The 20,958-nt window shown below is 37.4% G+C and overlaps 1 protein-coding gene across 14 annotated transcripts in view; it reads left to right on the forward strand.

Moving 5' to 3' along the window:
• Nucleotides 1-1,276: 1,276 nt before the first annotated feature.
• The window catches only part of GMEB2 (glucocorticoid modulatory element binding protein 2), a 59,594-nt gene continuing 39,912 nt past the window's right edge, over nucleotides 1,277-20,958 (forward strand). For 6 of the 14 annotated variants that reach the window (XR_008915402.1, XR_008915403.1, XR_008915401.1 and 3 more), the window contains exons 1-4: nucleotides 2,052-2,161; nucleotides 8,658-8,849; nucleotides 17,979-18,076; nucleotides 19,573-19,700. Coding sequence is in view for 8 of the 14 variants with exons in the window: in XM_016426037.2 (XP_016281523.1) it covers nucleotides 8,719-8,849; nucleotides 17,979-18,076; nucleotides 19,573-19,700 (357 nt within the window). In the remaining 6 variants the exon portion in view is untranslated. Of the gene's footprint in view, nucleotides 1,404-1,580; nucleotides 1,676-2,051; nucleotides 2,162-8,657; nucleotides 8,850-17,978; nucleotides 18,077-19,572; nucleotides 19,701-20,958 lie in introns of those variants that run through there. The other 8 variants (XR_008915404.1, XR_008915406.1, XM_007475546.3 and 5 more) reach the window with 3 other exon arrangements.

Below are 20,958 nucleotides of genomic sequence, written 5' to 3' on the forward strand. Positions count from 1 at the left end.
AGAAAAATTAAGAGAACTGCCCAGAGTGGTACCAAGATAGAAACCTGGATATTCTAACTCGACTACTTTCCTTTCTACTATCCTCACTACCTCTCTAACGTCCATTCCAACAGTTGCCTTTTTGTTAAATTAAAAAAGAAAAAAAAAGGGCTAGGTTTGCTATTGCTTCGAGGTCACGGTAAAGTGGAACCTGTAAAGCAATCCAACCTCTTTACCTTAACACTCCCAACTTAATAGTAGGAAATGACTCCCCCTATTCTGAATCCCTTTCCACGTTGATTCGAAGAAAATCTCTACAATTTGACAGAATTAAAAGGATTGAGGTTACAGAAGAAACCCTTTTAAGAATAAAACACTGAGACAAGAGAAATATAATCTTGTGGTTACCAATATTAGAGGAGAAAAATAAGTTTCTCCAGGTGACCCAAGTATTTGCTCCTGCTTTGGTCATAAATATCCGGTATTTCTAAGAAAATGATGAGAAAGTACATGGTATTTTAAGAATGGATGCCTCTTTCACGATTTCAAAGACTTGCATATGTAGCTACTTCAGTTTTTTCTCTCACAGTGAACTTCAACATCCACACATACTACCAGAATGGTGTAATGAATGAAATACCGGACTTGGGAATCAAGAAAAAAAGAGTTGTTGGGTGCAGGGTCACGTTTAGGCAAAACCGAGGCATTTGCAGGGTACTTACTGTACCTCAAGAAGAAACACGTTGTCCCCTACGCTGGCCTGCTGGATTTCTCTCAAAGTAAAACTATTCCGACCCAATCATCAAAATACAGTTGCGTCCAATTTCTTACGAGGTGAAAGGAGTAAGGTAAACTTAAATTACGATACCCGTTTTAGAAGTGGGGAGGCTTCCACGGCTGGAAATAGGGAGTTTTTCTGGGCATTCCACCCTACCCGTCTAAGTAGGTATCTACCTGTCTTTTTTCACCTAACGCCCACCCACAATTAGCTTCCCTAAATCCCTACTGTTCTCCAGAAGTCGCCCTGACGTCTCCACCCCAGCTTAAGCCAGAATCTGCTAACGCGGTTATTCGCTGCAGCATGGACCCAGCCTTCCACGCGCAAGCGCGTAGGGGCCCGCCCAGGACTTATTTCACGGTTCCCAATCAGCCCGGCTCCCGCCTCCCTACGGAGGCTTTTCAAACCACAGGAACACCAAAAAAGTCACCCCCTCCCCCTTCCGCACCCCTCCTGCGTGCGCGCCCCTCGCCTCCTGCGTCACCCGGGAGGCGCGCGCCCGAGCCGCCGCCGCCGCCGCCGCCGAATATCCAACAAGGAGCGAGCCCAGTGGCCGCCGTCCTCGCCAGCGGAGTCGCCGCCGCCATCCCCTTCCCTGCCCCCGTCCTTGGGCGTTTCAGCAAGACTGGTTTCGGTTCTCCCCGAGGTAAGCGGCAGCCACAGTGGGGTCTCCCCGGCCCGATCCCTTCCTCTCACCTCCCTCTCACCCCCCCCGCAGCGAGGCCTCTTCGGCTCCCCTCACGCACCCGTCCGTCCAGTCAGGGGTCCCTGCGGAGCGTCAGGACGTTACGGCAGGAGGGGGGGGAAGAGGAGGAGGAGGCGACGGCGACGGCGACGGCGGCGGCGGCAACGGCCGCAACGGCCGCCGGCGGCAGTGACTGCAGCGTAAATACGGCGCGAGACGAAGCCGGCTGCCGCGTGCGTCAGGCCATTCCCACGCCCTCCCCTCGCCTCGCGCCTCTGCCCCCACGGGGGGGGAAGGGGGGAAGGGAGAGGAGGGTAGAGGTGGGGGAAGGGAGGAAAGGGGACTGGGACTGCCTGGAAAAGGCGGCCTGGGTAGGGGGTTGGGAAGGTTGGAAGTGTCCCCGCCAGCCGCCTCCACCGTCGCTTCCCCCTCCAGCTTCCCGGAGCGGGTGGGTGGCGCGTGCATGCCGACCCGCTCTCTTCCCTCCGGGAGAGTCTCGTCTCCAGTAGCCTCCTCCCGAGCCCCGCTCTCTCGTTCTTTCCTCCGGAGCTCTCCCCTCCCCCAGTTGCATGCATCGTGTAGGCTTCCCCTCCGCATCCGCATGCCCGGTGAACAGCTCCCCGCAGTGCCTTTTTAGTTCCCTCCATTACTTGCCCGGAGCTGGCTCCCCGCCCCCCGCCATCGCGCTGCCTCCCTGCCGTTGCATGTGCCGGGTCCAGGTTGGTCCGAAGCCCTCCCCTCCCCAGGTGGTGCTGCCTGCAAAATTCTGCTTCCCCCGCCCCAGTGCAATTCCCCGAGCTTTGGTTTGCGGCCTCCGTCTGGCTTCCCGGCCTTGTGCTTCCCGAGTAGGCCGGCCCAAGTGGCTGGGAGGAGAAGGAGAAGGAGGGAGAAGGGAAGGAGGGGGGCCCGCGCCGCGCTGGACGGGGCTGGGCGTCGTGCCCTTCTTTGCGACGCCGTTGGAAGGTGGCGTTTCCGCCCTCCCCTCACTGTCTCGGGCTGCTCGCTGCCTGGCACCCGCGCCCCGCCCCACCCGACCCGACCAGGTCCCTGCTAGTCTCTGCCCAGGCGCTGCTGTCCGGGGGTTTCCGAATCAGAGTCTCAAACACCCCAGAAAGTAACCTGACTTGGCCACGTACGGCCCTGACCCTCCCCTTTTGACCGAGGAAGCGTTTTTCGCGTCCCCCACCCCATGGTAAAACACTGCACTTCCTGCAGGGCAGTATTATGCTGAGTTTTTAAAGAAAAACCTGTACTTTTTCTTATTTCATCAATGGTGTTATAAAATGAACATTAAAGCAGCTAATTAGCACGAAAAAGAACGCTGAAGAAAAATATTAATCTTGTGCTAGAATCCCTATAATCATCATATTTGATGGAAAATTGGATTATTTGAGGGGGATGTTATTGACGGTATACAACCTTGTACAGCCATAGTACTGTCGTCCATACAGTTAAAGGCCCCAAATAGGAATTTATTTGAATTACGCTACTTAAAGGCAGAAGTGTACTCAATCTTACCAGAATCTTTCTTGACTTGTCCACAAGACTGTAGACCTGGCAGGAAGGGGAAAGTTCATGTAGAATATGGCCATTTCTGGGCCTTTTTTCCCCTCACTTAAAAAAAAAATCAAATTTCAATAATAGCTTGGGTATCTTCCGTTGAAGTATGTCATTTTTGTATTTAAGGAAAAATAGAAAACACCTTTTTGAGTACATGAAACTAGACCCTGAAAATATGTGCAAAATAAGTTATTATGGATAGTATTAGGAGGCTTAATGTACTTAAGCATTTTTTGCTTTATGAAGAACTGAATGCATTTAGCAAATGGGTGAGCAAACCACCCAACTGTAGGTGTACTCAAGTGGGAACTTGTTTGTGTAACTTCTATATGTGGGTGTGAGTCTGTAGAAATGAGAAGTTCATCCATGTATTTCTCTTTTGGTTGCTGAGATGTGGGGGAGTGCATACCTCTGTGGGTGAAGCTGATGTTTTAAAAATAGTTTTAAAAGGAACAAAGTACTGGTTGATGATACAGTTTTGTGTGAAAGGATCCGTCTGCTTTAACTGCAGTATTATTTATCTGACTAGTAAAATTTAACTGAAAACATAATTGAGAGTCTCTTTTAATTTAAAGACTAGAATCAATGTTAATGAAACTTCCTTATATTCCTTAAAACAGATAAAAATTCCTGATAAATTTGAGAGCATTGATTTTGGTTTAACTGTCAAACTACAATGTTTTAAAAATCTTTTTACTTTTACTGATGTCTTGTGCTTTCATTTTATATTCATTTAAAAACGGTACTCCCTCTGCTTTGTGGTTTTTTTTAAACAGACTTAATGCTATCTAGAAATGTTTATTTTCACAAACACGTGATATAACAATCAAAATTTAATCATGAGATTAAGCATTATGTTGTAAAGAATATGCTGTTAAGCTTTTTTGCATAAAAATAGACCCATTTACCTAGAACTCTATTAATGTGGATGAGATTATATTTTGTACAGAAAACTTGTGCCATTGAAAAGTACATTTTTTGCATTACTCTTTCTTTGAAAAAAGATGAATTCCAAGTACCAAACAATAATTTGCTTAAAAAAAAAAAAACCCTTACCTTTCATCCTAAAATCAATACAATGTATTTGTTCCAAGGCAGAAGAGTGGTAAGGGCTAGGCAATGGGGGTCAAATGACTTGCCCAGGGTCACACAGCTGTCTGAAGTCATATTTGAACCCAGGACCTCCATCTCTAGGCTTGACTCTCTCCACTGAACCAACTAACTGCCCCATGCCGATTTTTTTTTTAAAAGCATAATTGTAGTTGAGGGGAAGATATTGAAATGATTAACAAGTCCCCCCAAATAGTTGGATGCCAACTTTAGGCTTTCAATACTTATGTTTATAGTGTACATACTGTTCGTGTGTTTTAGAAACTATTTTTTGTGGTAAGGATAAGTTCCACATTGCCTACTCACAATAACCATGTTAATATATTTTTTTCGACATCTATGTCATATCTTCTATACCAGATGTTGTCTGAATGGAATATGGCCTATACTAGCCCTCGAGCTAGTGAGAGCTCAATAATTGTCATGAAAGTAATTTATTGTCACAGTTTTTTTCCCCTCCGTTACTTCTTTTAGACATCTGGCTTGTGGAAAAAATTTTTTTTAATTATTTGAAAATAAATTACATATACAAAATAGGATTTGGGTTATATCAGTTCAATTATCTTTGGAAAAAAAGAAGCTGAAATAGATGATAACCATAACAAGAGAAATAAAATAAGTTCTTGATTTCGTAGTTATCATTTTTTTGGGGGGAGAGAGCTTGGGAAAATTGTATATATAAGATGTATATTTAGAATTCTTTGGCAAGTGTATTTGTACATTCCCCCCAAAACTTAACCTTTTTCGCTTTTGTACTAGTAAGGTTCCTCAGATGTGCTTTCATATGAAAAAAAACAAAAACGAATTTCCATTATTATTTGTCTGTTTTGTATAGCATTTTGTTCAAAGAGAAATAACTGATATTTCCATAAGAAATGGAAAAGCCAGGCTTTTGATTTTCAAAAGTGTACTGATAGAACATTAAAATTGGAATTATATTTGTATTTACCTTGTTTTTTGTACACAGTTCTTATGTAAAATGTAGTTCATAGCTTTTTGTAATTTCTATTCAGGTTTTATATTTGGGTATAAAATGTAATCTGTCATCTTTGAATTTATCACACAGTATTGAAGAGATAGCTGGAAAGTTATGTGGGTACTCTGGAATCAAGCCTTAATAACCTTTTGTAACCTTAGTAATCTTTTGCCATGTAGTTTATTTTATAGCTAAGGATGATGATTAGACATCCTATATTATATTTACTTCCAACTAATATAGAAATATTCTATTGTCATTGGAACAGTAACAATTTTAGTATTATCTGCTATAAAACAACTAATCAAGCAAGATTTGGAAGGCCTTGAATCCCAGGCTAAGGAATTTGGAATTTATTCAATAATGATGTCTCCAGACATTTATTGAGTGTATATTATGTGCCCAATCTGTGCTAATTATTGAGGATACTAAGAAAGGTAAAACCATGGTTCTTGCTTTTAAAGAATTTATATTCTATTGTGGAAGACAACCTGCAAACAAATATATATGTTTGAGAAAGATTCATGAGGCTTTGCCTGGCACTAAGAGAGTCAAACTTTTATTTTAAATTTGGCTATTTTAGTATAACAGAAAAGCTCAGAGCTCAGCATAACTACAATGAGCATAACAATTTCCTGTAGGTAAATTATTAATAAAGATGAGAAAATATGAGTGTCCCTTTTTAAAATTTAAATGTTTCCAGTTATGAATGAAAACAGCTAACATTTAAGAAGAAAAGTTAAAATAAAGAAGAACTAGAACTTGAATCATTGTAGGATATTTACTTTAGAATTAATTAAATGTAATTTTTTTTCAAGTGTGACATTCTTAAAATGATTGTGCATGTATCTTAAATTTACAGCCCTTTAGAAAAAGGCTTAGGCTGCTTATGTAAATGTGAAGTTTGTTTTAAACCTATACAGTTCATAAAGTAAGTGTTTAATACACTTTAGAGTATGAATTTAAAACTGTAAATATAACTAGCTTCAATTTTGCAGCTTCTCTCACAGAATTGTTTGAAAATGGAGCCCGTCTTCTGGAGATTCTGGCACAGGCTGGGTCACATGCAGCAACTGGAAGATATACTCATGCACATGTGAACACTTCCCTTCCACTCCATACAGACATTGTATTAGCTTACTGTTTTGTTTAAAATTGAACCGTTAATAAACAATGTATTATGTAAGAGTACTTTTTGCAGCTGTTTCTTTATTTATATACTTAAACTTTCTACTCTTTTATATGGTTTCCCTTGTTCCTCACTTTCCCATGGCCCTTTAAAGCAGTATTTTCCCCTTATCCTGTCAATAACTTGGAGGTTCCTTGGGCCTTATTCTAAGATGTCTCTCATTTATGTTCTTAGAATTCTTTCCTCTTTTCTCTCAGAATTCCCTCCCCACCTAAATCCTTTGTCTCAGAAGACATTCTATCTTAGACCCTCACCCATAATTTTTTTTCATGCTACTTTACTCTAAGAAACAGGTTTGGTTTTTTAAGAGATGATACTTCCCATGTATCTTAGAAATTTATATATTTAAGTACTGTCTTCATACTTAGTTGATTTATATATCTAGGACTCTGATTTATATATCTAGGACTAAAGAGAAAAATGCTGTAATTTGTAGTTTGGTAGACTTGTAAACCTTATTTGGTGACCAAAACTCTTTTACCTCACCTATTACCAAACTCGCTTATTTCTGGTTGCCAAATTAGGAATTTTAGAAGGATAATTCATACTTAGGGAGAGGAGGATTCTAAAAATTGTGTGCAAATACCATGTTCCTGATAATTGCCCACTGTCTTCACCATTATTTGTGGACCAACATTTGATAGCCACCTGAATATTCAAGTTAATAAGCCTTTTGTAAAGGTATGCACATTCCACCCACCCTCCATTTAAACCAACTTAATTTAAGTTAAAAACTACTATTATGTCTGCTCTATTTAGTGCAAAATTTGTATGTATACATAAGTATGAATGCATAATAATTATGGTCCATTGATTTGGTTTGCTATTCAAAGGTTAGAGTATCAACCCTGAGATGACTCCAGAGCATTCAGATACTTAACTAAAATTTGACCCATCCTTTTATGTTCATTAGAGAAAACTATTTTTTTAAACAAAAGATAACTACTGAGGTTGTTTTGTTGTTGTTGTTGTTTTCTTGGTAAAATTTTATACCTTGAAGAAACTAGGTGCTAAGTAAGGAAATAAGGCAAGGTTTTTGATTTACCTAGAGCCAATTTTGGGCAGATTAAATATTGAATTGGCTAATTATTTGGAAAGTGCCAGGTCACAAAAATGTCTGGGTGAGAATATGCATGAGAATATGCAAATTTTATCACCTCTAGTAGAAAAATAACTCGAAACCCTTGTCTTAGTGGTGGTATTATCTTGATAGCATCATAGTGAAAGGTGGTACTAGCATTCTCTTGAAATGTAGTATATAATATACTATTTGCTTTTGAAATACCTGAAACAGATTTTATTAGCAATTATTGGAGTTGAGAGCTATATGAAATTTGACACAGCTAATCTGACTTTAAATCTGATTTAGTGAGTATTATTAGCAAAAGTTTACTAGATTTTTCTTTAGAGTTTAAATGAGAGAAAAGAAAAACCATTTGCTCATTTTTTCTGGTATGTGCTTGATCAAGAGGATATCCAGCTGACTGTTTTCCTTGTTTTTCTTAGTAAGCTGAATTTTGCTTCTCAGAGTTGTAATTATTGGTCAGTTATGGTATAGCCATGCTATGGTTCTTTGACAAGGTTTTTTCACCAATTCCCACATTATTTGGAAACATACCATCTGCTGATATTAGTTATCCTGGGTTACTACTTAAACCTTGAGTTGTTGGGGCATATGACACTTACTTTGAAGTGCTGACCATACTTATAGGATCTTTTCTACAGGCCATTAGATCAGAAATACTAAAGGGAGGAACTTTGCTCAAAAACACCATATCCTAGTGTTTTTTTTTTAGAAATGATAGGTCTTTAGATACATATTTGTTTCTCCCAAATCTAAAAGTCCTATAACTGAGTCAAAAAAAATTGCTAGGATATGCTGTTTGTACATATTTTAAGTTGGGGAAGAAGGATTGTAGTAAGAGAGGGAACTTTGCCTTTAGTTGGTTAATAGCAGCTCGAAAGATTTTTCTTTTTAGAATACTCAGACTCTTTATTATAGTAGACTTAACTGATAAAGCTTATATAATCTTGTACACCGCGCATTGTGTATTTCAATGTGAAAACTGTTGTAATAGAAGTATAGTTGTAAGTGTTCATTTTCATCTTTAGTGGCATTTACCAAAACATTCCATTTTCTATGTATAAAAAAACTTAAAATTACCTGGACAAGACTCCTGTGACCTTTTTGTTGTACTAGAGTTTTAATAGTAGATTTTGCTCAAAATAATTGGGTCATAAGTTGGATGGGGGGGTGGGTTATATCATATTCAACTTTTTTTTGAGCATTTAAAAAATTAGTTGGTTTTTCCCTTATGTTATTTTATTCAAAAAAGACTTCCCTGTGACCCATTTGTGATCTTATTTATTTTTTGGCCAGGAGTTATAATCCTGGGGGAGTCTCTGCATTACTGGTAATTGGTATCCTCATCTGACTAATCATGGCAACCCCTGATGTGAGTGTCCACATGGAAGAAGTAGTGGTTGTGACAACACCTGACAATGCAGTTGATGGCAGTGGTGTGGAAGAAGTGAAAACTGTGTTGGTGACAACAAACCTGGCTCCTCATGGGTAAGACACCGATCTTTCATCTTGCTTTTTGCAAGGCTAAAAATTGGAATTTTGTTAAGGCTTTGTCTTCAGTAAAGACAAAATACTTTTTTCTCGGGTACTTTAAAAGAGTAGGATTCTGCAAGCTGTTCCTAAGAGGGAGCTCAGTGGCACAGTGCACTGAGGTTAGAGGCTAAAAAACTGAGTTCTAATCCATTCTCAGATAGTTCCTTGCTGTGTGACCCTAGATAAGTTAGCTTAAGCTCTATCTGCTTTAGGTTTCTCAACTAAATTGGGAATAATAGTACCTATCCCATAGGATTGATGTGAGGATCAAATGTGATCAAAGAACTTATTAGCTTAATATCTGTACTTACAGGATATAGTTGTCACTTAATAAGTGCTTATCCTTCCCCTTCTTTTACTTATACATATTTAAAAATTAGAATCAAATGACATGTAAGTGATTTTTTTGAGAGGAAATAAAACACTATTCTTTGCCTGAAATCTAAGTAAGCCTAGCTGTAATTAAATGGTAAAATTTGTCTCTTATTTTGCCTACATCAGATTGGTGTCATAGTATTTGTTTTCATGTCAGGTGAGCTACTCTGGAGGTGGCAGCTTTATGGATTTTTCTTATTAGAGATCTTCAAATTTTTTTCTCAAGTAGAATTGAAAATGTGATGATTTCTATTGATTTTCTGTTAATAACTTCCTTGTGATATAGTTTTCATAATGAGAAAACTTTAAGATTTATACAAATGTATTCCTCCCCGAATCCTTATGAAGAGGTAGGTATGATTAAGGATTTCCATTTTGCAAATAAAAAAACTGAAAGTTAGAAAAGTGAAGTGGTTTGCTAAGGTCACCCAGCTACCTAATTGGTGTTGGAGCCTCAACTCAACTCCAGGTCTTCTGACTCCAAGTCCAATGTTCTTTCCATATTACTATATACTTCAATATCATTTTATGTGCAGAGTAGAATGTATTTTAATTTAACAAAAATAAACTTTAATTTTGTATTGATGCCCTTGATCTTTTACTGGATTGCAAACTCCTTGAGTACATGGATCATGATAAATCTTTATTTTTGCCTAAGCCCCCTTGCTAGTACTTAGTAGTTACTGTACTTGTTAACTTACATTACTGCAGCACAGATGAGCTTTCTCTACTGTCCTGTCACCAAATTGCTTGAGTTAGCATATAGAAATTATTGGAACTTAAGTCTTGTATGTGAAGCTATTTGTTTGTAACCTAGAGTGATTCTTAATCCAGGCTTTAAGACTCCCTCTTTCCCATTTCTTTAAGAATTGCCTTTGAGTGGTAGTATTGGAAATTAGTTTTTTTCTTGGGATTTTTTTTCTTTTACTTAGAAACTTAATATATATGTAGTATGTATCTGAGCTTCCTTGCTTAGTAGAACATCTCTGAAGTATAGATTTAAAGGTGAAAATTTGCCTACCTCTTACCCTGTATCTCTAGCTTGTTCATGTTAGTGAGATAGATCTTCAAAATCTACACAGCTCACAAATTTCAGGTCTGACAGTTTTTTTCTTTGTAACCATAAATCATGAAGAGGAAATGTGGTACAAAAATTAAAGTAGATGACTATTAATACCTATGTGAAAGCTAAGATTAAAAAAAAAGTTTCTTGGTCTCTATTATATGTTTATTTATCTTCCATTTACATAGAGCTATCTAACATTAGTTTTTGCATTTTCCAACTTGCTTATATTATAGGATTATGTCCCTATTTGCTTTTAAGAAATGATACCACTTTATTTTATTCTTACAGAGGTTAAAATTTTTGGTCTAGTATGTTTTGTGTTTTTTGTTAGACATTCATAGAACTGCAGAATTAGAGTTGGAAGAAAGATCATCTAGTCTAAGTCCCTATTTCTAAATGAGGAATCTGAGTATCAGAGAATTTGGAAATTGCTCAAGGTCATACAGGAAGTAGATGGCAGAGCTGGGATTCAAACTCGGGTCTTTGACCCCAGTTTCATCATTCATTTCACTGCATCAGAAAAAGAAGAGCAGATCTATCTGTGTGCTCCACTTTGAGCAGAAATTTAATACTTGAGGCAACTAAGGTAGATTATTTAAAGATCTTACAAAAGAGTTTGTCTCTCTTTCTATTGGGATTTCCTATTTATTCAACCCCTCAGAAGTTTGATTGAGTTTGAAATTTGTTTTGAAAGAGCAGAAAGAAGCTAATTATGTTGTGAGCACTGAGTCTCTTTTCTTGTCTGTTGGATTTTTTCAGGGGGAAAATTTCTTGTTAATAAAGTTCTAGTAGTGCTTTTTCTCCTTTCCATTGTTTTGTCTTGGCTTCTGACTGCTTTCTGTTGAGTAGAATTATATACTGCTGGTGATGAAACACATCTTTATGTGGCTTTTTTCTTTTATTTTCTCTTACTAGAATGAACAGTTATTCTGCTCCATCTCTGAAAGAGAGATGGAGGGGGAACCCCAACTTTCTACTCTCAGTTTTATGATATGATATGAATATCTATTTAGAAGGAACATTTCATTACTTTTCTTTAAAAAAAAAACCAAAAAAACTCTTACCTTCTGTATCAATTCCAAGACAGAAGAGTGGTAAGGGCTAATAGGAGTTAAGTGACTTGCCCTGACACAACCAGGAAGTGTCTGAGGTCGGATTTGAATCCATGACCTCCTGTCTCCAAGCTTGGCGCTCTATCCACTGAACCATCTAACTGCCCCATTTTCATAGCTTTTCTAACCCAGCAATATATACCAATTTTTGCTTCTAAGTTTATGATCTGTAAGCCCTCTCCACTTCTAAGATTCTATTTAAGTGAGTGGAAACCTCAAGAAAAATTTGAAATGCAAATTTTAGTAAATTAAGTTCTCCTTAGCTGAGGTTAATATGAAGTATTGCAGCAGTGCTCAGTTTCCACATAGGAGCCGTCTTCCACAAATTCACTTGATGGAGGTTGTCAAAAGATGTTAGTTTTTAAAGCTGGAAGGAGACTTGAGAAATTGTCATTCAGCACTCACTTCATTTTATAGATGAGTAAATTGAGACCCAGAGAGCTTAAGAGACTTGTCCATGACGACAGAACTTATAGGTAGGAGAATTGGAATTTAAACTTGGGTCCTCTGACCAAATCTGGTTCTCTTTCAACCATGACATCCAACCTCCATACTCTTCTATCATCTATCTTACTCACTTAATTGAGCTTAACAAATTGCCTCTGAAGAAAAGTGTGAGTAAATTGATGATTAACATTTCTTAACATGCACAGTGGAAAGAGTACTAGGTAAACTTAAGAGGATTCTGGGCCTAGCTTTGCCACTTTGGGACCTTGGCCTCTCTGATCATAGGTCTTTCATCTGTAAAATAATACCTGTCCAATTTGCCTCTTGGGGTGGTAAGGATTAAGTGGGATTTTCTATCCCACTATATCATCTATGTCAGATGCTTTGTAGACTCTAAAAATGTAAATTGTTATTTTTAATAGTTAAAGCACCTACATAAGGTTGTGAGAAAGATTCATATTGCCAGCTTTACTTTGCACTTTGCACGTGGGTCCACTAAAGTATGGTGATTTTATATTGGTTGACTCCAGAAGTAAGCAGCACACATGTACATTGAGGTGAAGGTACTTTACTTACTTGACTTTTGTTTTTTTGTTTTATTTCATTTTTATCATAACTTCTTTCCACCTGAATAACAAATTTCATATGGCTCTAGGTTATTCTCATCTACCCATTCTGTCAAGGAAAGTCTTCACATACTTGGGGTATACATCTCCCTAACCCAGTGGGTTTGAAGTCTGTCAGTTACCCTCAACCTGGTTTAGCTCCTCTGCTGAGATGGTTTTTTACCAGGAAGTGGTCGCTGTGCACGCCACAGCTTCTCGGAGCCACAGGTAAGAGTTGGATGTGAGGTAGACAACAAAGGTGGATGAGCAGCCCTGGAAAGGGTTTGGCCGGCCCTTATACCAGAAGTACTAGGCCTCCTTGAATACCCCATAAACCCTGTCCCCTACATATTACTTCTAAGACCGACACTATTTCCTGTTCCTACTTTCTCATTGATTTCTTACCCCTTTTAAGAGGCTTTTCCTTCCTACTGCTGATATTTTCCCTTTGAAATTACTTTCCAATTATTCTGTACAGAGTTTGTGTTTCATAGTTGTTTGCATGTTACTTCTTCCCCCAGTAGAGTATAAAATCCTTGTGGGAAGTGACCATATTTTTGCCTTTCTTTATATCTCAACCCCTTGGCACAGTTTGTGGCACATTATAAGTGCTTAATAAATGCTTGCTGACTGGCACTATGATGTTTGACTTCTGACCTCATCATTCAATTGAAGTTGTTCTTTGTGGTGTTAGCATTGGCCTCTTAATTGCCAGATCTGGTGGTCTTTTTCCAGGCCTTGATCTTTACCTCTTTGTAGCATTTGATACTATTAGAAAACCTTCTTTTCTTGGATACTTTATTTTCTCTGGGTTTATTGTGACTATATAGTCTCTTTAGGTTCTTCTCTATTTGACTTCTCTTTGTCTTTTTTGCTAGGTCATCTTTCATATCACACCCTTAGAGTGGGTATAACCCCCAAGGCCTGCTCTGGATCCTCATCTCTGTACTTTCTCATTGATGGCTGAATCAGTTTACGTGGTTTTAATGACTATCTTTTTTTTCCCCCTTTAACTTTTAACTTCTGCCTTAGGCAGGTAAATGGCAATGACTAGTATTGGGGTTAAGTGACTTGCTCAGGGTCTCACAGCTAAATGATGTCTGAGGCCAGATTTGAGCCCAAGACCTCTCCTCTCCAGGCCTGGTGCTCTATCCACTAAGTCACCTAGCTGCCCCAGTGAGTATCTTCATGCATATAACTAGTTTGTATATCCAACCCCAGTTGGATAAGCTCCAATCACATATCACCAATTGCCTATTAGGCATCTCAATTCAGTGTGCAAAACGAACTTATCATTTCCCCCAAACTATCTTTTCTAGTTTCCCTGTTTTTGTTAAGGGTGCCACAACCCTTCTAGCCTCCCAGGTTCACCACCTTGGCATTATTATTCATGAACGCCTTAGTCCACCTCACTCCACATATCCAGTGTTGGGAAATCTGGCTGTTCCTACCTGTACAACATTTCTAAGCCCTTCTCCACTTATGCTTTTCATCACCTCTCACCTGGACTGTTGAACTGCTTTCCCCCTAATTACACTTCCTACCTCAGGTCCCTCCCCATTTAAATGAATTCTCTACCTAGCTGTCAAAGTGGTTATTCTTAAGTATAGCTCTGGTGATGTCACTTATTCACTGAATTCCAGTGTTCTCCAATTGCTTCTAGAATTAGATTTGGACTCCTTTTTTTTTTTGCATTTAGGCTTTTAAAGCCTTTTACAACCCTGCCACTACCTTCCTAGTCTTATTATGTGTTATTCTCCTTCCCAAACTGGCCACCTTGTTGTAACACACAAAAGAGCAAACCCATATGCATATGTGGCTTTTCATCTCATCTCTCAGCTTTTACATGTAGCCTTTCCTAATGTTTTCATTCTCCCTACATCCCTAAACTACCTTGTGTTTATTTCATATTTACATTTGATATAATTAAAAATGTGTATGTTGTTTCCCCTAGTAGAAAGCAAACTTCTTGAGAGCAGGAACTCTTGTGCACTTTCTTTCATATTCCCAGCACCTAGTAGGTGCTTGATACATTTTTTTTTTTAAACTGCACCTATGATAAGGAACTCTCCCTAAGCCAAAGCAGATCCATATACCTACCCTGGCTCTTAGTTTTAGATTTTCCTGAGGCACTGAGAAATATAGCATATGTGTTAAGGCAGAATTTATACTTGACTCCAGAATTGGGCATGTCTGCTAAATAGTCAGTGCTTAACAAATGCTTGTTGCCTGATTGATTAAATCATACTCCTTTTCTCTGGATTTTTTTATCTGCCTTTAGATTCCAGAGATATTTACTTTCAGGAAACTTGTTATTTAGAAGAGTGGGGAAGAAATTCCTGAGGTTGTAATTTCCTAATTTCACGCTATAGCCATACCTCCTGAACTTGAACCAGACAGAATCAAACTATTGTAATCAATTCTGAGTGCTAATGAACAACAGATTGGAAGTTTGCATTTTTAATAAACTCTAGTTTCTGACCTGGTTTCAAGCAGAACAAAACTTTGAAATTTTGGAAAGTGATTAATTATCCCTTATTAGTTCAGAACCCACAGAAGAGTGCTTGCCATAGCAATTAATTTAGGTCCTTGACTGGAATAGGTTGTTGATGGCCATTAAGAAGGACTGAAAAGTCTTAAACAAGGTGCTTTTCATTGTCAGACATAATCTTTAAAGGAATCTCTGTGCTCATTCTGCTCTGCAAATGAAATCTTAGGATTTACAAAGAAAAAATACTTACCCTATAGGCTTCTTGAACCTTAAAGCATCAAATAACTGAGTTATTATTAGTCACAAGAGGGTTTGAACTCAGCATGAGGCAGCTCCTTCTGAATGATATCAGCCAAAGACAGAATGTCCTCTTAAAGTGTGTATTCTTTGCCCTCTAACCTGCCTATTATAAATGCACATGTGGAAATGCCTAAGTACCACCTGACCACAGGGCAGACAGAATGTGCTTAAGGAAGCCATGAAAACTACCTGGGGCTTTTTACATGTACTCAGATAAACTATCTTTTTTGGTACCTCATATTTACCACATTCTGTTCTGTATCATACAGTGTCTAAATAGCTTAAACTGCACTAAGGCTTTTGGTCATCTTGTATGTTTATATGTGTAGATCTCATCTCCTCTACCTTATTACATTTTACAGTCATTTTTGAAGACAATCAATAAGACTATCATATATTTTTGTAAACTTTAGTACCTGGCACAGCTTTTTTTTTTTTTATGTTTGTTGAACAAATGATGCTCATAGAAACATACTATGAGATCCTTTCCATAGGCATGTGTGGATTTTTATGACTGGTAGTACTGAGAGCTAGTACTTATTTCTGTCATTGAGCATATAGTTTTTGACCATGAAATAAAATGCAATTAACTGGCCTATACTGGGGCCAAATGCCTCTTCTTTGTCTCATTAGCATTACATACTCTTATGTTTTTTGTCAAAGTGACCTGCTTAACTCTTGTGCCTCTTTTACCTTTTTACAGACTATCCCCCCCATGCTTGGTTGATTCTCCCTCCTCTTTTCTACCTCAGAGAATTCGACATTTGAATGTAATTGACTACTAAGGGCTAAGACTATTTCATTTTTGTGATCACGTTCCTAGCATTTAGCACTGTGCTTAGCATGTAGTAGACAGTCACAACACTGTACGTGGCCCGTAGCAGTCATATAATAAATGCTTATTGACTAACTTAGTAAATACTTATTGAATTGAATCATGTCCTGAACAACACAGTTTAGATGACACTGTTTATAGATTGAGCAATGGTAGGCAGAACCAGAACATTTCAATGAGATGATTTCCAGCCAAAGATTAGCTATGCTAAGGAAGCTTAAGTATTTTGAGTTTTAAAACTGGTTTTATTATTATTATTATTATTATTATTATTTGTTACATTGACTACATGAAAGCTGTGTTTTCCCAGGACTTCAGTTTCCTTATCTAAAAAATTGAACAAAGAAAAGCATCTGGTGAACCTTGAATTTTAGAATTCCACATGTAGACTAGAAAGGAAAGCTTTATTTGGTCCCATAGTAACTTTTATTTTTTTCTTTTGAAAAAATTTATTTAATTAATTTAGGATATTTTTTCTGTGGTTACAAGATTCATATTCTTTCCCTCCCTTCTCCCAACTCACTGTCCCATAGCTGACATGAAGTTACACTGGGTTTTACATATGTCATTGATCAAGACCTTATAGTAACTTTTAAACATGGTCAAAAAGAAAAATCAAAGACAAAGAACAGGAAAGAAACACCAAATTGTTTGGGAAATTAGCTCTGGAACTGTGATTAAATGATTTTAAAGAATTGATTACATATTGTGCATATATTTTCATGTGTCTTTGTCATTCATTTGTTTTTAATCATGTCTGACTCTTCATGACCTCATTTGGGGTTTTCTTGGCAAAGAAAACTAAAGTGGTTTGCCATTTCCTTTTCTAGCTTATTTGACAGATGAGGAAACTGAGGCCAACAGGATTAAGTGACTTGCTTACGGTCACATAGCTGGTTATGAGGCCATATTTGAACTCTGGAATATAGTCTTCTTGTCTCCAGGCCTGACACTCTATCCACTGTGCAATCCTTTCTTGTATGAATGTAATTGTAAAATTATTAGTCACATGTATAATGCCTCTCAACTTTCAGAATTTATTTCTTTTTAGGGGAAGGGAGTTTAGGACTTTTAGGGATCCATGATTTCATTCTAAACCCTTACCTTCTGTCTTAGAATCAATACTAAATATTGATTCCAAAGCAGAAGAATGATAAGGGCTAGGCAATCAAGGTTAAGTGATTTGCCCAGGGTTATAAGCTAAGGACGTATCTGAGATTGGACTTGAATCCAAGACTTTCTATCTCCAGTCCTGGCTCTCTATCCACTGAACCACCTACCTGTCTTGATCCATGGTTTTTAACTGTAGGACTCTATCCCAGGCATCTCTTTCTTTGGAAGCTAAATAAGGACAAGTAGTTATTTGACTAACTGAAAACAAAAGAATGTTAGAAGTGGTTATTTGTAAAATTAAGAACCATTTAATCTCTAAGGATCCTTCCAGACTCTTAACATTCTCTGAGCTTTACCTATTTCTTGTCGGTGAGCAAAAAACAGGTGTATTGATTATTAGCACTGCATGGTATATCCTATTAAAGTAGGGAAAAGTAGTTTTGACTAAACATTTAACAAGTAAAATAAATCAACCAGTCAGTATGCATGTATTATGTTTAATATGTGCTAGGAGCAAGATAAAAAGAAAGTCTGAAGCATAGGCTGCCTTCTAGTTGAATTCTACTGGTGGAGTCAGTATGAAAACAGCTAAGTAATTAAAAGATATACTGAGTAATAAAAGGCAATCTCAAAGGGAAGCATTGAGCTCTTCTCTGAAAAAATAAGTATTCAGGTGATGTGCTCTAAAGTCCAGTAGTGTTGATCTTTACTAATTTTTTAAAATTTTAATTGCTTATCAGGGGAGACCTTACAGAAGACAACATGGAAACAGAAAATGCAGCAGCTGCAGCCGCAGCTGCTTTCACAGCTTCTTCACAGCTAAAGGAAGCAGTATTAGGTAGGAAACATGCAAAGCATTTCTTTTTCATTATTCTCATGACTCTACCTTGGAATATTTTAAAAGATAGTGTTTACTTTGGATCAATATTGGACATTATCCTCTAATTTAGAAGGCCTTTTTGAAGAGGTTTATAGGATCTGTCATTTTTAATTATTTTAAAAAATTCCATTTGTCTTAATTTTCTCTTAAATTATCTGTTATTCTTGCTCTAAAATTCCGAGTTTGTGATCTCTTCTCTTAACTGATAACAACAGCTTATCCCAGAACTTTGCTGCCCTCTTCTGTTTCATTCTTTTATTATTAAATTGTTCATTTGCATAATTTATCAGGATTTATTTTTATGATTATGTTGATAATTCACTATCAATAATTGTTTTCAGAAAATGTTAGTATTTTTATGATAACTTTACTATTTTCCTTTCCATAAAACAAAATAATCTCATAATTATAGAAAATACTATAAAAGGAAATTTCAGTATAATTGTTTTAAATAAAACTTGACTTTACCTCCAAAAGGAATTCTTCAATTTCTGGACTTTTGACTTTGTTATATTGGTGGACATTTCATGATTGTCTGTTAGGAGCCCAAAAGTTGGTTTATAAATTGGTTGTTTAGAAGTTAGATCACAGTTTCCCATAGAAATATTCTTTTAAGTGGTAGATAAATTACCAGGCTAACCTATATTATAGCCCATGTTGTATATGAACTATAGTAGCAATAATTTCAGCTGCATCATGGATTAAATAGTTCTAGCAAACCAGATTACTTGCCTTTACCCAACCTCACCCTATCATTTCCTCCTCTGTGCTTTAGAACATGCTGTCTTCCATGGCTGGAACACACTCCTTCCATCTGTTGAAATCCTTCTTTTCCTTTAAGGACCAACTTGGGTGACACTACCTCCATATCTTTTCAGATACCCTCCAGCTATAAGTAATTGTCCCTTATTCATATTTCTCATACCATTCTATTATAACTTCTCCCATGGGCTTAGGCTGTTTACATATGGATTCTCTTAGAGTTATCTAAATGTTTGTCTTATTCCTGTGTAGATTATAAATCCTTTGAGGGCAAGTTTTATCTTAGTGTCCCCAAAGTCCAGGACATTATATAGCATATGGTAGGTACTTGGTAAATGTTTGTTGAATTTAATTGAAATAGAATTTGATGGGTTAGCCTGGGAACTTTCCACTACATGTAAGCATTATTTTTATGGGAGATTTTTGGATTGCCAAACCATAATTCAGGATGATAAGAACATATTTACTTCATAGTGGCAACAAAAGGGAGTCCTTTACCCTTACTTTATCTTTTTTGTCTCTCTGGAGAATGTGTAATAGATGTATTTAAATTAAGTGATCTATCTCAGGAACTGCCTGTAACTGATTTTTCAGTTGTAGATTCGTTAGTTGTGTTTTCTGCATTTGGGACTGAAAGATTGTAATTGATTTTCTTTTCTTTCTTTTTTCCTATCTGTATAACTTGTGAGAAGTGAAGATGGCTGAAGAGGAGGAGAGTTTGGAGACTGAGATTGTTTACCCCATCACCTGTGGAGATAGTAAAGCCAACCTGATATGGAGGAAATTTGTATGTCCTGGCATTAATGTGAAGTGTGTTCAGGTGAGTATATATAACATTCTCCTAAGATTAAGTAAGATTGAAAGAAGAACTTATTTTTGAGTGGGAAGGCTCATAGTGATAATATATTTCTTTCTTTCTTTCATTGTGTTTTTTTTTTAAAACCCTTACCTTCCATCTTAGAATCAATACTGTGTGTATCTGTTCCAAGGCAGAAGAGTGGTTAGGGCCAGGCAGTGAGGGTTAAGTGACTTGCCCAGGGTCATACAGCTAGGAAGTATCTGAGGCCATATTTGAATGTAGGACCTCCCATCTCTAGGCTGGGTTCTCAGTTCACTGAGCCACCCAGCTGCCCCCTTGATAATATATTTCTGAGAATAAACCAGAATTTATATACGCACAATCACAAGTTCTAAACTAGACTTTCAACTTAACAACTAAAGAAGATTATAACCCTGTTTTGTTGTGGCAGTAAGCTGTTCTTGCAGACTAATAGGTGTAGGGATTAGAAGGAACACATTCCACTCTGATGACAACATTAGGGTATTAATGATGTTTGAATGATTAGATCAATCAATTAACAGGAATTCACTAAGTGCTTACAAAGGGTCACGAACTATGCTAAATGACAGGTATACAAAAAAAGACATAAATAGTCTTTGCTGTCAAGGAGCTCAAATTCTAAAGGAAGGGTAGAGACACACATATATAAATATAGGCATATATAAGATCTATATTTAGAAAGAATTCAAGAAGGTATAAGTGGGAAGTTTGTATTAAAGTTGTTAGATATTTCAAATACATTGACTTTGAGTAGCTTTTCCACTTACCCACCACTTAAAAGAATAGTATTAAACATTTAACACCTTGTGGACTAAATCCTCCTAGGAAAATCTTTGGAATTATATTCATAAAGAAAAACGTTAACTAGGCTCTACTTGAATTTCTCAACAAAATATGAGATTTTTTTTTTATCACTTCACTTATGATTATTCACCACTCATTTAACCAACAAATTAATTCAGCAGATATGCAGAGTATATGCATTCTCAGTTGTTTTCATGGAACTTAGGGAGAGGTTTACCACTTTTAAGATTGTAAAACTCTTTTAAGAAAGAGATATTGGGTTTTGAAATATGATCATATATAAGACTTGTAATAAAAAGGACATTAGATGCTTTATAGGTATCTCCACTAAGCACACAAGAAAGTCATTTTTGGTCATCTTATAGACATAAAAGAGAGTTTACATTCACATATAGTAGTGGCATGAAATTCTGATCTCTACAGTAGGTAAGAG

The sequence above is a fragment of the Monodelphis domestica genome, chromosome 1 (genome assembly GCF_027887165.1).
Source record: "Monodelphis domestica isolate mMonDom1 chromosome 1, mMonDom1.pri, whole genome shotgun sequence".
Classification (NCBI taxonomy): domain Eukaryota; kingdom Metazoa; phylum Chordata; class Mammalia; order Didelphimorphia; family Didelphidae; genus Monodelphis; species Monodelphis domestica.